Here is a 21,875-nt window from a genome sequence, read left to right as displayed (position 1 = left end):
TGAATAATAATCATGTTGATGAATCAATAATGAAAGTAATCATCAATTGCAGCTCTAAAGTAAAAGTTTTTTTTTCAAAAATGCTAATTGTTTTCACTTTTTCTTCTTACAAAGCTGACACATTCAAATTGAATTAATTAATTATGAAGAAATACTGTATGTCCATTTCATTGACTTCACCCTCTTATTACATGTAGACTGACCTGAAAGTTCGACGATACACCCCAGTGATTACCCAGTGCTCATTTGGCTGCTGCCTCTGACTTTTACATACCATGTCATCCTTCTAAGCTACTGTACATTATTGCTGAGAGTGAAAGGGATTTTAGTGATTTTTAAAACATTTTTTTTTACATTTTCTATTATGGCTAATCACTTTTCACTAATCACACAATTGTCTACTACCAATGTGGGATATATAACTCACTCCTTATAAAGGAACCAAATGGATATTCATTTGCAACATATTGCTAATGGAGCTGTTTGTCAGGCAGCTCCGGTAATGAGGAAGGGCAAACAAGTCAATGGATGTGGTTACCGAGGCAACTGTCTCACACAAACTTTATAAGTAGCTAATGGTCTTAAATGGGCTTGTAGGCTCATAGCCAAGGATTAAGGTCATGTTTAACTTAGCATAAATCTCTTTGCTGTGGTGAAGGCATCTATGATCCTCATTAATGTTTTGGTGAGTAACTTCTTGAGAGTCTAGATCCCTTTCTTCAGCATTACTAAATCAAAAGCAAAATCTTGATGACCTAATGTAAAAACCTTTAGATCTACAGCAGTTTATCTGTATGGCATTGTGTGTGACACGTAACTTGTTTTGCAGAAAGGAGCTCTAAAACATTTCAAACAAGATATTGTTTTTCAAAATGGCTGCAGATACATTTTGTTTCTGGTTTCAGTAGGTAACAAAAACATTCTAGTCTAAGTGAGATGCTCAGCATCAACCTAAGCTGTTACATGTTCCGAATGTTAACCACTCATATATTTCTCTGACTACTTCACATAAATAAATCACCAAATAGATAACCCACAACTGTGTCTAACTGCTACTGAACACAAACTGACACAGCAGTGTAATAAACATTTTATATCTAGAAATATGAGCTTCTTTTTTAAAAACAGGCAAGCCTCCTTGCTTGTGAGTGCAGTTCATCCAGTTCAGCTCAGATCTGCTAGGGTAGGATACTCCAGGCCTTGGCAGCCATTTCAGGGGATCACTGAGCACCTGTAAGCAGTTGAATGTGACACTCCTCCAATGTGGTAGCAGTACAGTCCTCTGTCTCTCCTGGTAGCCTTTGTTCAGATGAGTTTCCATACCATATAGATGCCATATCAGCCTGCTTCTGTCAGTCCATGGGTGTTTTGTGCTCATTACAAAGGGGCAGTAGTCACTTCTAACTACTACAGTATGTCTAGCCCACCACTGGTGTTTGTGTCTGTGGTCCAGAGAGGGGACATCTGAGGGGCATCTTCTCCATACTACAGTAGGAAACAAGGTGTTGCTACTCTTCAGTTTGTCCACTTGCAGCATCATTCTGTCCGGAAAGAAATACAGAAATTGAGCATTAATGTTCAAAAATTCTTATCACCAGGGCTACCTTAGTTTTTCCGAAGTTTTCAACCAAATCTTGTGAATATCTCTCAGCAGATAGAGTTGCCCAGTTGTTACTTGTGACCTTTTGGGCTGGTGTATGGTTTTTGTTTCATCGGCACTGAACTGAATTTGGCGATATATACGAAAGGGGCCTGGATTTGATTGGGGGAAAAAAATAGATTTTTGTGTCCATCGGATCTGGGCGACATTTGCTTGCGATGTGAACAAACTCAAATAAAACTCACCAAAACCATTACAGTAAATCTTTGCACTGCTCCAACAATCACAACTCTGGTTTGTTTGGAATAAATCCGTAATTCACAGAGAAAAATGTGAAAATAGGCCAGCTCTACATGCTGTTTTTCCCCACCGTCTCCCACCTATCTCCCTGCAACCTGATGAGCAGCTGTCTGACTTTGTGGAGCAGTGGCTCATACTTTCAAAGGCAGACCATTAACAAACTGCGATGCACTTAACCATCATCCCTAGTCTATATATTTGTCCGACCGACCAACCCCACCACAGATCATCTCAAGTCTAAAATGTGGACCTTTTAAAGCAGCTGCTTTCGGGTAATAGATAAACATAATATACAGATAATTGCCTACCCATTTAATATCAGTGAAACTAAATGATCATTTAACATCTTTTACTTAATGGAACTGATTTTCTAAAATATTTTCTACGGCTTTGATTATGACATACAAAACCCAAGTGGACCTGTGAAAACCTCTACCGTGAATACTGGACCAAAGCCAGTCACAGAGGGCAGGGAAGGTCAAAGGTTGACCAGTATGTGAACATCTGTTATCGTCAAATGTGGTTGAACGCTTCTGAAAACCAAGCAAATGAAAAACAAAGGTTTAAGAATCACATAGACATTTCAAAGATTTCATACAACAGAGTGAAAGCTATAAGGAAATGGAAGAAAAGAAACAAAGGGTGTATTGCTTTCTACTCTCCAAACTGAATGTCTGCGTCATGAGATTCCAGTAAGCTGCCACATGAGTTGTTTGGAAAAAAAAACTCCTGGATCCTACTGAACAACACGGATATAGCTTTTTAGCTGCATGACTGAAATTGTCTCAGATCACAATGTGTGTGTTTAACGATCCACGTTGATCTTTATATAACTACATACTGGCTTGAAAATCAGCTCAAGGCTTGAAAAAAAATCTAATAAAACTATGCAACCTTGCTTTCAAAAAACAATCAGGCTACTTTTACAAGTCTGTATTTCTTGTAAAGACTTTCAGCCCACCCCACCTCTAGGAATCACATCCCACCCAAAATAATGCAGCTACATTGTTGCTGAGAAAATAAAATTTTCCATTTGAGGGTTATTCTAATGAACTCAAGTGAAAATGACTAAAATGCAAAGTCAATGACAACAGATATAATAAAAGATCACAAACAACCCAAAAATAAAATTGCTGCTACCTCTCTTGCTCATCGGCAAGGCCAAAAGTCATTCTGCAACTTTCATGGAGCCGAACCTATTCTCCTGCTCTTTCCTTTTAGCCTGCAGCACAACTCTGTGCCTGGCTGCCTTTGTAGCATCTATGATGTTAATTAACTCACACCACATGGAGAACGTTGCTTTAATTGGACAAGGTCTTGGCATGCTGCTCTGTGGACAGACAGGCCAGGAATAATTTCATAATGTACAATTCTATTATTACCGCAGAAAGTCAACCAGTGAGTTCAAAGATGGATGTGAATATGCAGGAGGCAAGACTAGCCTTTGATCACACTCTGGCAAAAAAAAAAAAAAAAAAAAACCTCAATAAAAAGATGTGAAATTCTTCAATTCTTCAGAGGAGAGACCGGCAGATGTTGGTGTTAGCAATGATTACATACGACCAAAGTGATCTAACAGACGGACTGAGCTGAGTGATGGAGACTTTACTAGAGAGTCTACTAGACTGGGTGATAACGCTGAGTCACTGAGGTCTCACTGTAAGTGAGTGTTACAATTGCTTGTGAGTCAGGTATATGATGAATGTGACAGAAGTCACCGAACATGCATCGCTCCATCTATGGCTAAGCTCAGCTGGCTCAGTAAGCTACCAAGTTGAGGGAGTGGGTTGTTACTGGCAAAAGGCACGGCTGTAACAAGTGATTTATGAATCAACAAGAACCTCTTTGGCTTGTTCTGTTGATGCGCAGTGGTGCGATTTGATGTTGCCCAACATCTAATATCTCCCACTTTTATTTGGCACTTCTGGCTGACGCTCAGCACACATTAAACCAAGGCTGAATCATCCATCCATTTGACAATTAGCTTTAGCCACTTATCTTTGAGGGTTGTGAAGGAGTTAATTGGGGGCCCACCCTAGCTGACATTGGATGAGAGGCAGGGTACAGTGTGGACAGGTCGTATTTTTTAATTCTGACATCAAACATGAGCAAAGGAGCAGCTTTTGGTAAATCTTTATTGCACAGCTATTTTTTGCACAGGATGTCTTGATCGGCACTGACTAAAGACCAAACTTAATGTATTTAAAATATGCAGTAAAGCCAGACTTCTTGCAGTTCTGAAAGAGGAGAGTGTCAGAGCAGTGATAATATAGGAGATTCTCACTACCAGCTCCTTTAAAATTTTCTTCTGGTGTCAAGATATCCATATGATGCTGCTGCTCAGTACTACTAATTGGTAGAGGTGAACTACTGGATGAAGAGGTTTGGCACAAACTGGGATCTTTTATTGTCCTAATTGCCATGAGTGGACAACCAATGGGTGCTTTAATGCTGCTGAGCACTTTATGGGGATATAGTAGGTGATTCCAGGAAAAGCTGAGTTTATTGCTGTTTCCGGGAGAATGTTTAATGCCAAAATATTTTCCTGTGGCAATGTCATAGCTTAGTGCAGTGGTTCTTAGTAGTTTTTATCTGATGTACTCCCACAACCCTGTCAGATGAGCTCAAGTATCACTTCATTGACACCAAATGTGCATTTTAAACTGAATGTTATTTAGAGGCATAAACTCAACATTTTGGAAAATACGCTTATTCACTTTCGTGTCCAGAGTTAGTTAAAAAGATTAATTCAACTCTCATGTTTGAATGGTAAATATGAAGCTCGAACCAGCGGCGGCTTAGCATAGCTTAAAGACTGGAAAACAGGGAAACAGCTAGCATGGCTCTGTCTAAAGGATACAAAATCCACCAACCAGCATCTCTAGCTCACTGATTTACATGTTAATTATACATGTGGTATATAGTACAATATCTTTTTCACACATAGGGACCTGGAGTTGACGATGTTTCAGCCTGGTCTCTGTTTTTCTCAGACGGTTCAAATTTGCATCTGTACTACCTCTCCGAGTGGAAGAGGGTGGATGTTTTGTGAATTATCCATTAATTTAGTGATCCAAAGGCTTATCTGCAAACTCTTTTTAAAGTTCTCTCAGTCGCAAGTGTTGTTGAAGTGTTGACTGACTGGTTGGAGGTGTCTCCTGTGCAGTTGCGACAATACATCCACTAAATTGGAATGCTACTTTTGTATGCTTTTTTCCCCCTAAACACAAATATGTGGATATATTTAGTTTTTACCAAATCAATTTTTTTTCTTTTTTCAAGTTAGCTGAGCTACTCCACAGTCTTTCGACTGTAGAAGAAAGATTCTGGAGTAAAGACTGACTTGTTGTTTATTTGTTCAAACCGGTCTGAATAGATGAATAGGATATTTTAATAAAGGGTATCCATGAAGAGAAAGTAATACCAGTTTCCCAGGCCACCCACACTAAACCCCCAGCAGATCTGCAGCAGTATATACCAGCCCGCTCACGTAGCGATATGGTAAATATTCCCACACACTGGACGCCAAGCTGCACTTTCTCTGAAGAAATAGATCTCTGCATGGAGAAATTATTTGATAATTTGACTTGCTGTGGGGATTGCTCCGCTGCACTGGTAACCATTTGTGCTGGATTCCTGAGTTGCTGTGTGACTGGGTTGTTTTTAGATGCCGCTGCGCCAGTTGTGGGACTTGACCCCATCTCTGTTTGTTTACATTTGGCCAACAGATGTTCAACTAAGCGGACCCAGTTTTCTGAGCCATTACCCTGCAATCTTCTCTGGGGATAAAGATCTGTACCCCCGCAAAGAAACCATGGGCCACACAGTGCATCTGATGACGCACTGTGTAGGCAACATGGTTGTGGTGTACATACAGTATCAGCCATGGTTACTTAACACATTTGACAAATCGTGTAAGCATTATCTAGATTGTGAGAAGTGTTTCACTGTGTGAAACTGCAAACAGGCTATTCTAATCTTGCCCCAGACACTGTGTGACTGAATTTAGCTCCCAGCATCTGTCCATTTATTTTTACTGATGTAATTGACTATCTAAGAATACTTGTGTCTCTTTGTAAAACCTGCCCTGCATTAAAAAGCGGTTACACTTTTTACAGAAAAAAGATACACAAGATTATCCCACACTGCTATCCACCCTGAAGTACTTCCCATCATTGTCAACATGAATTATCATGAAGTCAATTCTGGAACCCTTCTGAAGACAATTTAGCCTCTGGGGGCAACAGCTAATATTTCAGGCTTTCCTGTGTAGTCAGCCGATATCTGGGCCAAGACCTCCTCTTCCGAGCGGCAATCATTGTTTGCGGTCCGATGAGCAACTTGAGACCATAGACTGTAAAATGATTATTCAGTCGATGCTATAATTGAGATGCAAGAACGGAGATGGAGTTGAGAGATGTGAATATCATATTCACAAGGCCAGATTTCATCAGTTTCTTTCCACCAAAATTGATTCACGGTATTCTTCAGGCATTCTATGACTCTGTATGTAAAGTAAAGAACAAAAAAGCTTTGAAGACTTCTCATATCTTGAACACTATGGACAACATTGCCAGATGCTGTTGTTTAGGGTCACAACCACTAAGGGGCCACATAATCAGTGGCACTTTCAGTTGCTCTCTCCTCCGCTCTCATCACGATGTTAACTAAGTGTCTTGTTGTTATACAGTAAGGCGATGTGAGTCTTCTGGTTAGCCTAGTTCGTAATATATCGGTGGTTACTGCCATGCCTCAATAAACCATCAAGACTGCTTAAAGAAAAAAGGAGTCTTGTATGGGAGGAAAAAAATGGGGAGATGGAAGAAAGAACGCAGGATAAAGGTATGTTAGTTAGACTATGAGTTTGTTGAATCTTACTGAATGAATCTGACGTTTTTCTTGAGGTTATAATTAACTTTTTGATATTACATATTAAATGTTCACATTGCCCCAAATAGTTGTAGACAAATATTTTGTTTTCCAGCTATGTTAAATTGAAATGTTGTAGATCATATGAACATATTGGGCAGATTTGGATAATTTCATAACTTGCAGGTTTGCATAAAATTTTATTTGTTGTGTAATTAATAAATAGACCTGGAAGATACATAAAACATCCCTGTATGTGTAATCTTTTCAGGGATGTTATTGTAATATTTGGAGCAACCTCTGCTGCACCATGACCATCTAACATTACTGATGAGGAACATTGTCAGAGGCTTCAGGGACATCTTCTCACTCCACTGATGTAAATGCAGCTCCGTAGATGATAACTGAGGTACCACAGCCTTCCACATCATCTACTGATACTCCATCTGCCACCTCCCAATATCTAAATCTTGTCCCCTACAGATTCTACATTCCAGATTATCATGAATTTAGCATGCTCTCAATATCCAGGCCCACTTTGTTAATAAGCATTTTGATGCAATTTCAAACACCTTTCTATAGACATCCTTTGGCTTAAAGCTGGAGAGCTGCCAACAGGTCAACCCTGGTAAGAGTAAGATTGATGAGACCTATCCTACTGAACTGACTTCATGTCTAATGAGGAGGCTCCATGGGTATGTCCAGTGTTAGTTAACCTTGTTTCCACCAGCAAAGCAGCCCCAGGATCCCTCTGCAGCATCCCAGCTTCCCTATCTAAGACTCGCACAGTCCACACTGCTTCTCAAAGCCATTTGTCAAACCTCTGCTCACATTAAATTATCATGACCCAAGAGAGATATCTTCCTCTTATAAGAGACTCTGAGCCCCAGTCAGACAGATAGGGTGCACAGTGTTGGAGACCGAGAACTGTATGAAAAATTGACCACACAAAAATGTAGGTTTGTTCAGACTATGCTCTATGATTGTGTAGCTATATTATGAGAGTCTGAGCAACATCAGCCAGAAGAAGAAAACGTTCCCTGTGGCTGTTATGTGTTACAGTTCACTCCTGGCATCGTAAATCATCTTGTATGTTTAACAACAGTCACAGGCAGCCCAACACACCTCAAAACTCCTGTGACTGCTCTCAAAGGTATTAAAAAGATAAACTGAAAAGACAGCAGATGGTGTTTTGTCACAGAAACTCCATGAAAGGTCTCTAATGTGACTCAGAGCTAAATCACTCAGGTTAAATAAGAGTTAGGGGCCTCTGGCGGGCAGTACATTATTCTGTTCTTTTCTACTCATTAATAATGACAGCTCCCTAATGAGCTGGTCACACTTAAAACCCAAATTTCTCTGTTAAAAAGACGTTAATGTTGAGTCAGTGTGCAGCAGCTATTTGGAGATGAAAGGCAAATACAGATCAGATGCTTTCAGAAAATGATCTATTAGTGGGCGGGAAGGGCAGAAATCCTAAAATATTGAAGTCTGTATTCCTTAGTCAGAGGGAAACCATATTGAGATTCTTTACCAGTGTGTTGCTACGATTTTGACAGATCAGAGTCAGCAATATCAATTGTAGACAGTAAGCATGTGTGTATACATATCTTTTTGCACTGCACTCTTAATAAGGAGTTCAAGTAAACAGGGTGTGTCTGAATATACATTGCACTGAAGCGCACACTGGTCTGCACCTCACTGTCAGTACTATCGGTATCTTACGTACATCTCTTTTTAATTATACACTGTTGATAATTTTTCACACTGCAGTAGGTCCCAAGATTATTTGGTCCTGGAAAATCATCAAGTTAATTTTGGTATTGGGAAAGTGGCTCTTAAATGCTAAGCTCCATACAAGTGGAACAAGTGTGTAAAATGAGACAATCTTATCCCTTTTAAACAACTAAAATCCATTTTGACTGGCATAGTGCAGTTTAATTGCATGCTTTCTTTAAATTGATGTTGCCTCTTATGTTGATGTCTTTGGTCTGTTTGTTGTATAAATTGTTAATGTATACTGTAACTTTTGTGTGTTTTTATTGTTTTACATGTACAGGGCATTCTTGTAAAAGAGAGCTTGCTCTCTATGACCTTTACTGTTTACATAAAGGTTTCAATCAGTCAAAACTGAATTAGCTACTGTCAAGCTATACCTTGATGACCTTTTGACAACCAACCAAAGGGACAAAGTCAGCAGTCTTTTTCTGCTGTCTTTCTGTTTTGTATAAATTATTATTTACACACTGCCAACGCTCCCATGGAGATATTTCCATGAAGACACCAGCTGTGGTTACCCAGGTGATTTGTGACGTGAGTCTTAGTCCATGATTTGCTGATTCTTGCAGCTTTACAGTCATTATGCGTGCCAAACTTCAAGCTGGTTGACGTAATGTGACAGACAGTGACTCACCATGCGGTGGATGTGTTGTAGGGCAGGAGTGTGGGACTGTGGCTCTCCCCTCTGAGGCTGTGTCGGGGCTGGTAGTGGCTGGGGACCATGGGTTGGACTTGTGTCTGGGCGTCGCTCTCCTCTTGCATTGACCTGTGCCACTGACTCCGAGCCTTCTTGAGCCAGCGTCCTCCCAGACCCCATTTCTCCAGGTAGACCCGGCACAACTCGTAGTTTATGGCTGAGTAGTAGAGAAAGTCCAGCGCCAGCAGCACCATGACAAAGAAGCCGTAGATCCACACGCCAACCAGGGCTGTATAGTTACTGTGGGAGAGACAGATTGGGAGTATTAGCACAGTGTAATCTGGGAAATATGATAAACACTCACACGCTCAGAGCTACCATCCAGATACCCTTCAGCTGGGCCCTTAAATCCCGAAAGCTATGATAGAGCTGCCAGGTGTGAATGTGAGCTGTTCGTGTGGCAAGAACATGACGTTCCTTGATAAAAACTAGTTAAATAAACAAACACATGTATTATTTAAAAAACCCTCCGTCTGTTGCATTTGCTGTGTTTTTAAAATTCTGCTTCTTAAAAACAAAAAACACAACAAAGAATTTCATTAGCACAATAATACACTTTAATCCATCAAATATTTGCTCCTCTATGGTGCCTCCAAATATCTCTGCTCCCAGTTTTCACCTCATAAACTGCGTCATGGTTTACATGATCCAGCTAGATTTATGTGGCACATTTGAACTTTCATCCATAAAGTACAGCAAGATAAATGAAATAGCTTCCTGAGTAATTTGAGATGCAGCATTCTGCCAAAACAGGGATACTAAATTCCAGACTTTGATAGGATGCTATATTCTGATGACACAGAATAAAACTTCAAAATAGAGATTTATTTGGAGGGAAACCCAGCCTTTATGTCATTTCGTCACACTTTGCTATTTGTGTGACTGCAATGATTGAAGCCCTTACATACAAGGCCACGTGCTTCTAGATCAGAGACATGTACCTATGATTTAGTTTGTGTTTCTACTCAAAAAAAAATGCAAACTGTCCTTGAAGGGATCAGTCATGACTACACAACTAAAACAAATGTTATTCAATATTTAACACGGCTTCCTCAGAGAAGGAAAGCAGATGCAATTGATTATCTGTCAGTGGTTTCTAGCTGCTTCTGTTGCTTTTCTAAAATGTTATTCTCAGATGACTCTTCTACGCTAAATCTATTCTGACTCTATTCTTCTACAAAGTATTGACTCGTGAAACCCTCAGAGGACAACGCCTTTAGTTTTACCTTGAGCTGCAGTAAATTTCAAAGTATGATACAGTTTTCTCCAGGCACTGTGAGTAGAGAGCAGATATATGGTTAGTTTAACTCGCTTGGCCAGCGGTAAATATCAGACCTGCAGTGCTATCACCCAGTGAGCCAGGATGAAAGAGGGGCCCAACAGGCCATCTGACACTAAAATGAAATATCATGACCTGCTGCAGGGCAGTGTGAACTACCCGAGGCCGAGGCATGCTGGGAGGGCATTAGTACATAGAGCTGAGAGCTCCCACAGAACAAGAGGCTTATTTTTTTTGTGTATTTCTCTCTAAACCTGTGTATCCTGCAACAAATTAAGTGGGTTGTCAGGGTTATGTGTCCTCTGTGAAAATACACTGTCATATCTTGGCATGTGTAGTTTGGTTAACGATGAGTCTTGCATGAATAACTGTACTACTGTAGGATTGGACACCATAGTGATACTTAAAAGCCAGCACTTAACACCTGCCTTTGTGAGTAATCGAGTGGAGGAATCGCCACTCACAACATAACAACTGCTTTCAGCATCTGCTTCTCTCTGTGGTGGTTTCTGTAGGTGTGGATCAATGTCAATGAACCCCATGAGTAAGAGGCAAACTGTGTCAATGAGAGCAATACTGTTGAGGGAGCAAAGCATTTGTGAGCATGCACACTAAAACCAGCTGTTTTCATCTGATCTAAAGGAAACCATTTGTTCCACCATAGATGTTCTGCAACCTATTTTTTCCCTTTTCTCCCCATTTTCCACCCCTCCACCGAGCCATGAAGGTTATACTGTCTTCCCATTTGTTTGTATTTTGCAGGATAACTCAAAAACTACAATGTAATTTGAAGGGAAGTTCGATCATGCCCAAACAAGAACTGATTAGCTTTTGATGTGGGTAGCGCCACAATGTGGCCATTATAAAACACTTAATATTTTGTCACATTGCTTCTGAATTGAGAGTCATAGAAGTAGATATCCTGTCTTATTCCTGTATTGCTTTTCACCTGAAACGATAAGTGGATTGACAGAAAAATAATCGGTAACTATTTTAATAATTGATTCATCTTTTTTTTTTTTATTGGTCTCTTCTCTACTTCCTACCCCCCTACTTTCACCGCACTGGCTCAGACCACACCCAAATATGAACTCTGCCTTCATTTGGATCTTCACTACATACCTGTAAAGTTTTGTGACTGTATCTTGCAAGGGGTGTAAAGACGGGACCCCAAGATTCCACCCCGCCTTTCTATTGTGGTGAGAAAATCTGTCCACAGAAACACCTAGCAAACTACTCAAAACAACCTCTATGGTAGATCCCCCTATAGTAGGTGTCTTCAGAAACAAATTTTGCTTCCCTTTTTCCACTCAGTTTAAAATAAATCGGGGCTTTAATAAAATTTTGGGGTCTCTTTTAAATTTTTTTAATGGGTGTCCCCGACTAAAAATGTTCATAGTCGATCTGATTCGTCAAGTCTTGCCTATAGTCGACTAATAGTTGAATCAGTTGTTGTTTTTTTTTTGCTCATGAAAAATACTTTGATCCGGGCCGTCGAGCCATAAAGCAGAGAGCGGCAGGTGCACGTGAGTCCAGCGCTTCGCGGTCATCATGTGATTTCTGATTTTTGATAGGAGCATCTTATTAAAAGTACTTGTTATAACAAATATGTTTGTTTGTATCTTTCTTTGACAATAGCTGACGGTATATTTAGAACTGTAGTTTCAATTTCACAGCGCTGTGTTAGACTGTGTCAGATTGAACGTCTATAATGAAAAACAACAAATAGGCAAATATTCAAATGAAATGATGCTGATGATTAATCAGTAGCAGACTGTTATATTTCTGGCGCCCAGATAGATTTAAAGTCCAGTCAAGATGCGCTCTGACGGTGCCGGATCCTGGATAGTACAACTTAGTTTTAGAGGGGGAGGGGGTTAATCCCGCACACTAAGGAGATAGATTAAAAGCACATGAGTTATTTTCACATTTTTAGCAACAGTATTTATTAAAAGGCTTATATTTATACCCAAATAGGCTATTTATCATGGTTTATTGGGAGAAACCAAGCATCTATATGTAAAGTCAGACATTCAGCACCCCCAGAGTCAGAATGGAATAATCCATTGTTTCATAATCCCATTTCGCATCAATTCGACTATGAGATTGGCAGTCGAATCAGGCTCCTCGGATCGAATTGTCGAATAGTCGACTATTTGGGGTCACCCCTAGAAACGAGCTGAGATTAAAATGTAATCACTACCTCGTGCCAACATAAAAGTAAATAATAGAATACTATTGCTGTCATCAGTGCATATGTAACAGCAGTTGTTGTGCGAGTGTATGTTAGAGATGGAAATGAAATAAAGTGAATTAAAATTAATTGATGGTTCAATGTTGGATTAGGATATTGGCCTAAACTGGAAAATATATACATTTCTGATTGTGAATGAGAGAACTGGTGTAGATGCAGGTGTTTAAAGAGATCAAAGAGGGTCGAATGGCAGTGTGATTTTATTATTCACTTACTTGTGTGCATAACCGTCTGTGGTGGTAGTGAGGTTGATCTGCATGATCACCTGGAACTCGGTCTCGTTGCAGCAGTATTTGAAGGTGGTGTTGTTGTGGTAGCAGCAGAACATGTAGGTCTTGTTGTCCGAGAGGCGTGGACAGTGAAAGCCAAAGTGGTAACGCCCCTTGTGGTCGGAGTAGGGTTCACACACTCGGTAATGAGCCGAGAGGGCTGCAGTTTTAGAGAAGACAAAGATTTGGATGTAAAATGACTCAGAAATGTCAGACAGGAGGTATTTCAATATGACAGGAGGAGACAAAAACAAATCACTCAGTAAAATGTGACTCATGACCTTTGGCACATGAGGCAGAGGTTGTGTTTGTCTTCCTACTCCTAAAATTGGCATCCTCGTATTAGAATTATTCATGGAGAACAGCTGTCAAGTACACACCTTTGAAACTGCAGGAGACTACAAAGCAAAGTACTGAGTGCTTTTTGTTTTCGTTGGAAACCTCAGAAAAGACATAGAGATAGTGCATGTAATAATAATGGTGTAGGACCAGGAACAGAAAACAAACAGTGTACTAGCAAAAACATTCACATTCAGGCCCTGATGGCACCTTTTATTCTTGAACCCAGAAAACATCCCGTATATCTAATGTATTAGTTTCGGTGCTTCTGGATGGAAACACTAAACATGCCGGTTACAGAATTTGTTTTGTCAGAATATTATTTCTTTTCACCCCAGTATGACATAAATTGAACCCAAATGAAAGAAACACCAGTCTATTTACCTGTTCATCAAAGATTACCTGAGCCTAAAAAATACTGCTACTTGTTTTTGGCAGCTTGAGTGATAAGAGATGACAGAGTCCCAAGTTTATTATGGAGTAACGCAAAGATGTGGTATAAATCATATTCTGTAGCATTTGTATTCATCTGGAGATATGCGATTCATCTGTGCATCATTGTGGCCACAAGGGGAAAAAACAATATTGCTTTTATTATAGAATCCAGCAACCAATAAAGTTTTGCTTGAAAATTAAATCACAGAAATCCACTTCAGCAGCAGCTGAGACCTCATCTGATAATAACAAATTACCAATCTGTCAGAGTCAGAGAAATGAATAAGATATGATTAGTGTCAGTTTAGGGGGCTGATGATAGTTAATGCACATCACGACTGACCAGGACATACCCACAAACTCAATACCTTCATAACTAATCACTATCAGCATTTCAGCATCCTTTCACTTTCTATTACCAGGAATAAGACCAAGAATTTGCCTAGAGACAGAAGTTGTAAGCTACAGTGATTCTTTTTACTTTTTTATTTAACCAGAAAAGCCTTGTTATTTCTTCTCAGCTCTGGCAACAATAACAGTGAGTTACAGAGAAACAAATCAGAATAAAATTGAATTTTGAAAATAAAAGGAAAGAAGAAAAGAAATGCTGGAAACAACCTTAATGGACTTTAAAACAAGAGTTGTCTAATACCATACAAATAAAGACCAATCTAAAACAACTTAAATAGACTTACACAGCAAGATCCTAAAACATCCATAAATAGTAAATAAAATTGTAAGCAATATATTTACTATAGGATACATTTTACAGTTAAAAAATAAAAGGGTCTGCTCTCTGATGGACCACTCTATGTAATGGTTATGCTGTTTCTAAATTACCGTAAATATATCTTTGGCCTCTATTTACAGCAAGAAATTATAGCCTGATTTGATTTTCAGGTGCCTAAAGTAAAAATTGGAAGATATCTTCCGTGCTGATGTATGAATCTGGCTCTGTTTAATTGTGTCATCTACTGAATCTGCAATAAACGAAACCTCTTCGATTACTTTTTACTTGATTATTTTCTGTCGAAGCGAAAACCAAATGATGCAGTTTCATGTGAAGTGCATCCAGATACATTTTATTGTTAATGATTTGTCTTTATCTTGTTTGTTTACTATCAGCAAAGTGTTGTTGCTGTGATTTAGTTCAAGGTCCACTTATGCTGTGGAGTTATAGAAGTCTTTTTGTAATCTCAGGCAGGGACAGATCAGCATGTGAAAGGCAAGAGCTCTTTCAGGTTATAATGAGCTCGCTGTGGCAGGCCATGTTCTCTTCGACAACCTGAAGCAGAAGAGGAGATGAAATGAAGCGGTGCTGAAGGACACAATAGGGTTACAAGTGAAGGGTGGCTTATGTAGTGAGAGAAAACTCTTCATTTGACCTTTGGATTTGCTGTACAATGGGTCTGCAATGAACTCATGTTATTTATATCCCATAACTCTTTGCACATAAAGGAGGAGTCAGCAGTCTGCATTTACATGAACTGGCAATGAGGAAACTGACGCCCTCAACATCGGAAGTGGACCATAAACTCCTCCAATGATGCGAGACTTGAAGTTTTGGAAAGAGAGGAGTTCAGGGCAAGTCTCTGGCTTCTCAAATGAATAAGGTTCTGGAAACCATGCAGTTGTAAACACACCCACCTGCTTAAATTCATTAACACATCTTGAAATTCAGGAGACAGTTAACAGCTTGGCTTAGCATCATAGTAGGTTTACATCTGTGGTCTCTCTCTCTCTCTCTCTCTCTCTCTCTCTCTCTCTCTCTCTCTCTCTCTCTCTCTCTCTCTCTCTCTCTCTCTCTCTCTCTCTCTCTCTCTCTCTCTCTCTCTCTCTCTCTCTCTCTCTCTCTCTCTCTCTCTCTCTCTCTCTCTCTCTCTCTCTCTCTCTCTCTCTCTCTCTCTAGCAATATCAATCCTTGCTCACACATCATCTTTATTCATGGCTACACTCGGACCTACAGTTTGTTGTCTTTCTTCTGACACATACTGCATACCATCAGCTCATCAGTAGAACAACACCAATTTTGGCAATCAATCATTGCCAAATATATGCTGGTGCCAGCTTATCATGTGTAAGTGTTTGCTATTTCCCCTCTGGTATATATCATAGTACATTTATTTTATTTGGGTTTTGGATTGTTGGTCAAACAAAATTGTTTTGATAATGTCACATTGCCCTCTAGGAAAATTCTTACTATTTTTGGGGAAATTTCTAAGACTAAAACAAAAGAAAACGGCAGATTAATTGATATTAACCCACCTCAGCTGCATCCACAATTCCCCTTTTTTGCCCATTTTTAGATTAGCCAGGAACAGGCGGAGTCAGCTACTGCCAAGATGGCGATGGCTGGCGCCACCCACATTGGGTTTAATTTAAGCTCTTCAGAAAGCTATTGGTGATGTCACAGAGACTACATCCATAATTTATACAGACCATGTTTAATTCCAACCTGCTCTGTGCTCCTGTTACTGTGCCTGTTCTGATGATTTCTTCCTCCCTCCTCCTTTTGCCCTAATTTGTCATTTTGAAACTTGAGTTGGCATCGTTTCCCTTGTGCATAATGTATATCCATATCTCAGAGATACGTGTTGGCTGGGTTCTTTTTGTTTTATCTTTTGGGGTCATAGTGTGCTCTCATCACGTAGAAAGACCTCTTTTAGAGAGCACCCTGAGCTTTTCCTGCCAAGTACATTTTTGTTTTGGCAAAGCATGCTTCTAAGTCTAAGTGAAGTGTCTCTGAGTGTTAATGTCTGGCTCTCAAATGTCAACATTATCTCCTTATCTCCTATCCATTTGTGTTTTTTGGGGTTGTTTCCTTTATTTAGTTCACGCCACTTTAGTGTCTCACTCTAACGGACTGTAAGAGACCCACATTTTGGAGCATCCAAAGTTTGTAGGAACTGCTCTGAGCATTCCTATATAATATGCGAACACCCAGAAACTCTTGTATGATTATCATAGGACTCGTGTAAGTAAATAAACATGAACTTCCGAGGGTCAGATTCATTGATAAGCACGCACTAGACTTTTCAGACCTGCAGTGGACAGCAGGAGGAAGATGACCGTCAGGACATTGAAGGACTGCCGGCTGGTGATAGTCATCTTCTCGTCCTCATGTGGGAAGAAGGGAGGGAGCAGGAGGTAGGGAGGGCTGGAGGGAGGGGAGGCTGCTCTGCTTTAGCTGGGTGTGGGCATCCTCTGCTTGTTGACAGCTCCTCTCACATGGCTGCTGCTGAGAGTCAGGACTCCTGATGGGAACAAGACAAGCAGAGAGAGGAAAGATTAAGAGATTTGATTTGGATTTCTGGAAGTTCCACCCTACTGTGCGGACAGCTTGTGTGGCAGTGAGCTCCCATGATGCTTTCTGAAATGTGTCCTTATGGTTTACATAAGTAGATGGCTTGGACATTCATTTCAATTGAAACTTGCCGAAAATTCTTACAGGGACAATTTTTCTGCTCTAACAAGATTTTTTTCAACCTCCGACTTTTCAGGCTTTTGTTCGTAGCTGGATATAATTTGTAGCATTATAAAATATAAATGAGGACAGAGATGCAGCTGCATATCTGGTTGTGATAAAACGGCGAAAATAATGTTTTATTTCCCTGATTCACAGCTTTGTTCTCGATTACGGCCGGCGTTCCCTCTCTTTATTCATTGTACTGCTTGCTCACCCATCTCTCTCTCTCCGTCTCTTTTTCCTTCCTCTCTCACACAAGCTGAGCCGCTGTCCAAAATGGCCTTTTCAACCAGCTGACAGTTTGTAAGTGACTTGATTGGCTGTTGAAACAAGTCACGTGTGTTACCTTCTAAAACCAGTTGCTGGCAACAACATCAGCCGGTTTGAGTCCAGAGGAGACGGGTCAGTTCACACCGCTGCAACTTTCACCTACTACGTTCTTAAACAATTTTGTCGAGTCTCGACTCTTTGATCTGGACTGGGCTTAAAGAACACAAACTGAAATGCTTACTGATGCATTATATCTACTCCAGAGCACAGTTCACTTGCTCTTTCAGCACAGTGTACAGTTTGGGTTGCAGAACTGCTGAAGAGCCAGGTTGTTTGTAAATGATGCATCGTGGGAATTCATGAACTCTTCTATCACTATGTGGTTACCATTCAAAGCTGCATCATAGCCATCTGTCCATGGATGCTAAGTGAGATTAATGTGGTGGCGGTAGATTTTGTTTAGCCATGCTTGTTCCTGTTCTTTGGCAAATGTATTCCTTTGATAGTACCTAGGGATATTGCACATATAATAAACAGTCCCTGTCCATGAATTAGTTAAGGGTGATGTTAATGGTAATTTATTACAAACTTGATCAATTAACCATTTGCACTTAGCAGTAGTTTTATAAAGTTAATGTGAGAAACACCTTGCGGTTGAATATGACTTTGAAGCTTTTATCAGTGGCAGCCACAAGTGACAGGTGTAAGAACTGAAAAACATAAATAATAAAGGATGATGATTAAAGGAGGAAGATTTATACAAAGTAATGATTTGGAAAATGTATTTGCTCCTCAAAACCATAAAATCTACACATCCCATATTTATGACATACATTTCAACTATCAGAATTTGCCTTTGAAAATGACTCCAAGTCCATGGAAGGGCTTTAGTTGCAAGTTTGTGCAAGGAAAGTAAAATGTCCTCTCTGTCGAAGCTGCATGGAAAGTGTGACAAAACTCAAATGTTGAATTATTGAAAAGTTAAGAGGAGCTGACAGCAGAATTGAAACCACATATAAGAAGCAACAACAAGAAGAACAGAAGACGAGCATCAATATTCTCCTCTTTTGTGATGAAAAAGAATGTAATGGTGGATCACATCCAGTTTAATGTTGCATCACCACCATCTACTGTTTGTCTTTTTTCTCAAACTATTTGCAAGAAAATGTGATGAACACTCCAAGCCGCCAACTGTGCCGCTGGGAAATCTGGAGGGAGATTGGAGATTGGAGAGTTTTGTTTTGAGGCATCACTTTGTTTCACAAGAACACACTGGTCATTTTCCAGGTTAGAAATGCAAAGTCATACATTTTTTTATGGGGCAGCTACCTTTGAAGCAGAGGTGATAATGTGGTTTTCATAGTGAGAAGGACACGTTAAAGTAGTCTGTGGTGAAAGAGATCAATAATGAGATACATTGTATTTAACAGGTTGCACACCGGGAGCCACATTTCTGGCTATGCGTTCAATTATAACAACTGTTTGAGAATGGAAAGTGTTTGTTTTACTAGTTCAGAACCTGATCCTGCACTCTTATTTTTCAAAGTAGACGTGCAAAAAAACAGTCAATCAATTAAAAAAAATTATTTAAAAAACAAAAAAACATTTGACGAGTCCAGGTTCTTAAATGTGAGAATTCACATTTTTTAGTTGATCAGAGAACATCAGTCATTTAATGATTTTTAGTACTCATGCAGTTGTGAAGTTTTTCGGCTGCATCAATCACAACCGACAGAGCCACTCTGGACAATGTTTGTACTGCTTGCACAGAGTAGAAATATAGATACAAAATAATTATGCAGATGAGTGTATTTTTAACAACCAAAAACACTGCCACAAATCTTTGATCCATGTGGTTCATAACTGGAAATTTGACTTTGTCTATTGGCTATAACACAACAAATAAGAAATAGCAACAAACACAACAGACAAAAAAAAGAAACCATTTAACTACGTAGCCTACTGACTTAGGCTTCATATAAATTATACATATCGAGTCAAGAAAATATGCCAGGCCCAACGCTCCACATCTGAAACGCTCCTGGTGGGATATGAAGCCAACAAAACCAGGTCGCAACTAATACTGATTTGGACATTGATTATCGTTGCAACAGTAGAAGCTTGGAAGCATTTGGGTCAGCCACAAAGAGAATATGTATAATTGTGTTTACCCTCTAGCTGGTTATGAATATGGTGTGTAACTACATGCATTTGAAGTCAGGCATAACTAAAAAAAATATGTGCCTGTTTAATTGAGCCTCTGTGGATAAACAAATGTATTGGAGGAAGCTAAAATTTAAACTGTTAAAATTTAAACACCATGGGCATCCCAATCCCTGTCAGTTGCTGTTGTTCTACTTGTTCATACTCCTACTTGTTGCCATGTAGCTTACATAACCCAAACAGCACGGGCTGATGGTTGCACATGACCAAAGCAATACACATAGCCGTTCCTATGGGCCATATGGAAAGATTATGTATGTGGAGCATAGCAGGCTGTTTCTGTAGGAGCCTTTTAAAACATTTTGATCAGACAAGCTGTTCTCTCTTCAGAAAGGCAGGCAGCTGAGGTCCCAGGAGACTTGTTAGAGTAGCTTTTTTTAAATGTTTTTCCCTCCCTTTTTACTTCTCGTGAGTGCTTCGTGTACTGTCAGATGACAACATGCTGTACGACGAGGGATTCCCATCCTATCATGTCCCCCTGCAAACCGACTTGTATTCCTTTCTACTGCTGATGTCTTTTACAAGGGTTTGATAGTACATTATTTCTTCACCCCATTGAGTCAAATCATTGTCATTCCTCGTGCTGTACAGGTTCACTTCATCGCAGTGCCGGGCTTGTTTGCAAAGAGGAAGTGAATGTGAAGGGTTAGTGTAATGAGCCTGATGGTAGTGAAGCAGAACATCGACTGTAAATACACATAGTACACAGTGCTTAACTCCCTGGGACTGAAAATAGAACATACTGCCCAGCTGATAAGGCGTGCAACACAGATGGAGCTACTCGCTGTTTGTCTGAGATCAAACTAAAATATACATAAAGACCATGACAACCTAGTGTTACCGGCGCTCAGTGTAAATGTAAAGGCTGTTACAGTAGTGTGAGGAAATATCTAAAATATGGACCAAAAGCACACCGAGCTTGTTTATTTGTCTACATGTTACTCACTGCTGTTGCACGAAAAAAGAAGGAAATAGTAAGTGACCAATTACTGCAGCAACCACTGTGAATCCAACGGCACACTTTTCATCACTACTCAGCAGGAGACCTAAATCTGTCAGAGGTTTGATGAGGGAAAGTGCAGTGGAAGATTTCTGGGCCATTTGGAGATTACACACTGTGCCTCATCTCATGAACATTCTTGTTTAAGTCTTACTTTTGTTCAAACATTGTCTGTGACACAGTATCATGCTTTCTAAAAAATAATTTAATCATTTATTTTTGGCCTGCTGTATCTGTTATCTGAGATGTTTTCAAGTACAGCTTATTTTTAGGTGAAACATTTAGGTCTGTCATTTGGAGGATTCACATAACCTTTATCCTCCTGTGGATGATAGTAGCTGTATATTTATGCACCTTTTGTACTTAAAGATTAGGTTTGTGTTTTCCTTAGAGCACACAAATACACTCTCTGTTGCTATACTGGGTATTAATCTGTGTTAACGTGCATTATCAATCACCCTCAAAGACACAAATTTGTGAGCATCCGGAGTGAAGTACAGTTTAGATATGAGAGTCCCTCTTCACATAGAGAATGAGAGTGCGTTGGCTAAGTGGCTGCATCTCATATCTGAATCTGCTGATGGGCTTGCTTCCAAATACTGATCGGTATTCTGCTGCAACTAGCCTTGTGCCTAATTGATGCTCCCTTTGACTGTCATCATAATAAATTGGGTTTCATTCACTTTTGATGACATAAGAGTTTCATTCAGAAGCCCCATCACGCTCCATTAGGGTATGAGCCCATGTTGGGAGAGTCTGATCTAATGATCATCACTGGCACACTGTGTGCTATGCAATTATCAATGATGCAAGAGTGGCAGCCTGAGGCTGTGAACTGGATGGTTGGTAAACATGAAGTACAGCATGCATCAGATGTTTGAGTTGTGTATTTACATGTTAAAACAGTCTTGCATGACTGCAGACCACTGCCACACCTTCAGAGAAACTACTGGCCATAAATTAGAGTAGCACATACCCCAACGATCACTTTCTATGTCGTTAATATACTGTCGTTTAAGTAGGTTATGTGAAACAAAACAGCCAAGGCTTTGTCCACCTAAGGTTCAATTACACACAAACTCACTGCATCTTTTT

General features: G+C 39.8%; 1 protein-coding gene across 1 annotated transcript; it reads right to left on the bottom strand.

Annotated features, from left to right (window-relative positions):
- Positions 1-1,271: 1,271 nt before the first annotated feature.
- shisal1b (shisa like 1b) lies at positions 1,272-16,929 on the bottom strand (the record flags this gene model as incomplete). Its single annotated transcript, XM_083917513.1, has 4 exons — positions 1,272-1,541; positions 9,183-9,485; positions 12,994-13,207; positions 16,863-16,929. Coding segments are annotated over 4 exons (585 nt in total). The 3' UTR covers positions 1,272-1,540.
- Positions 16,930-21,875: the final 4,946 nt, after the last annotated feature.

The sequence above is a fragment of the Echiichthys vipera genome (assembly GCF_963691815.1).
Source record: "Echiichthys vipera genome assembly, chromosome: 7".
NCBI classification, from domain to species: Eukaryota; Metazoa; Chordata; class Actinopteri; order Perciformes; family Trachinidae; genus Echiichthys; species Echiichthys vipera.
The sequence above is the reverse complement of the archived record's forward strand: the minus strand, read 5'-3'. Positions and strand labels throughout refer to the sequence as shown.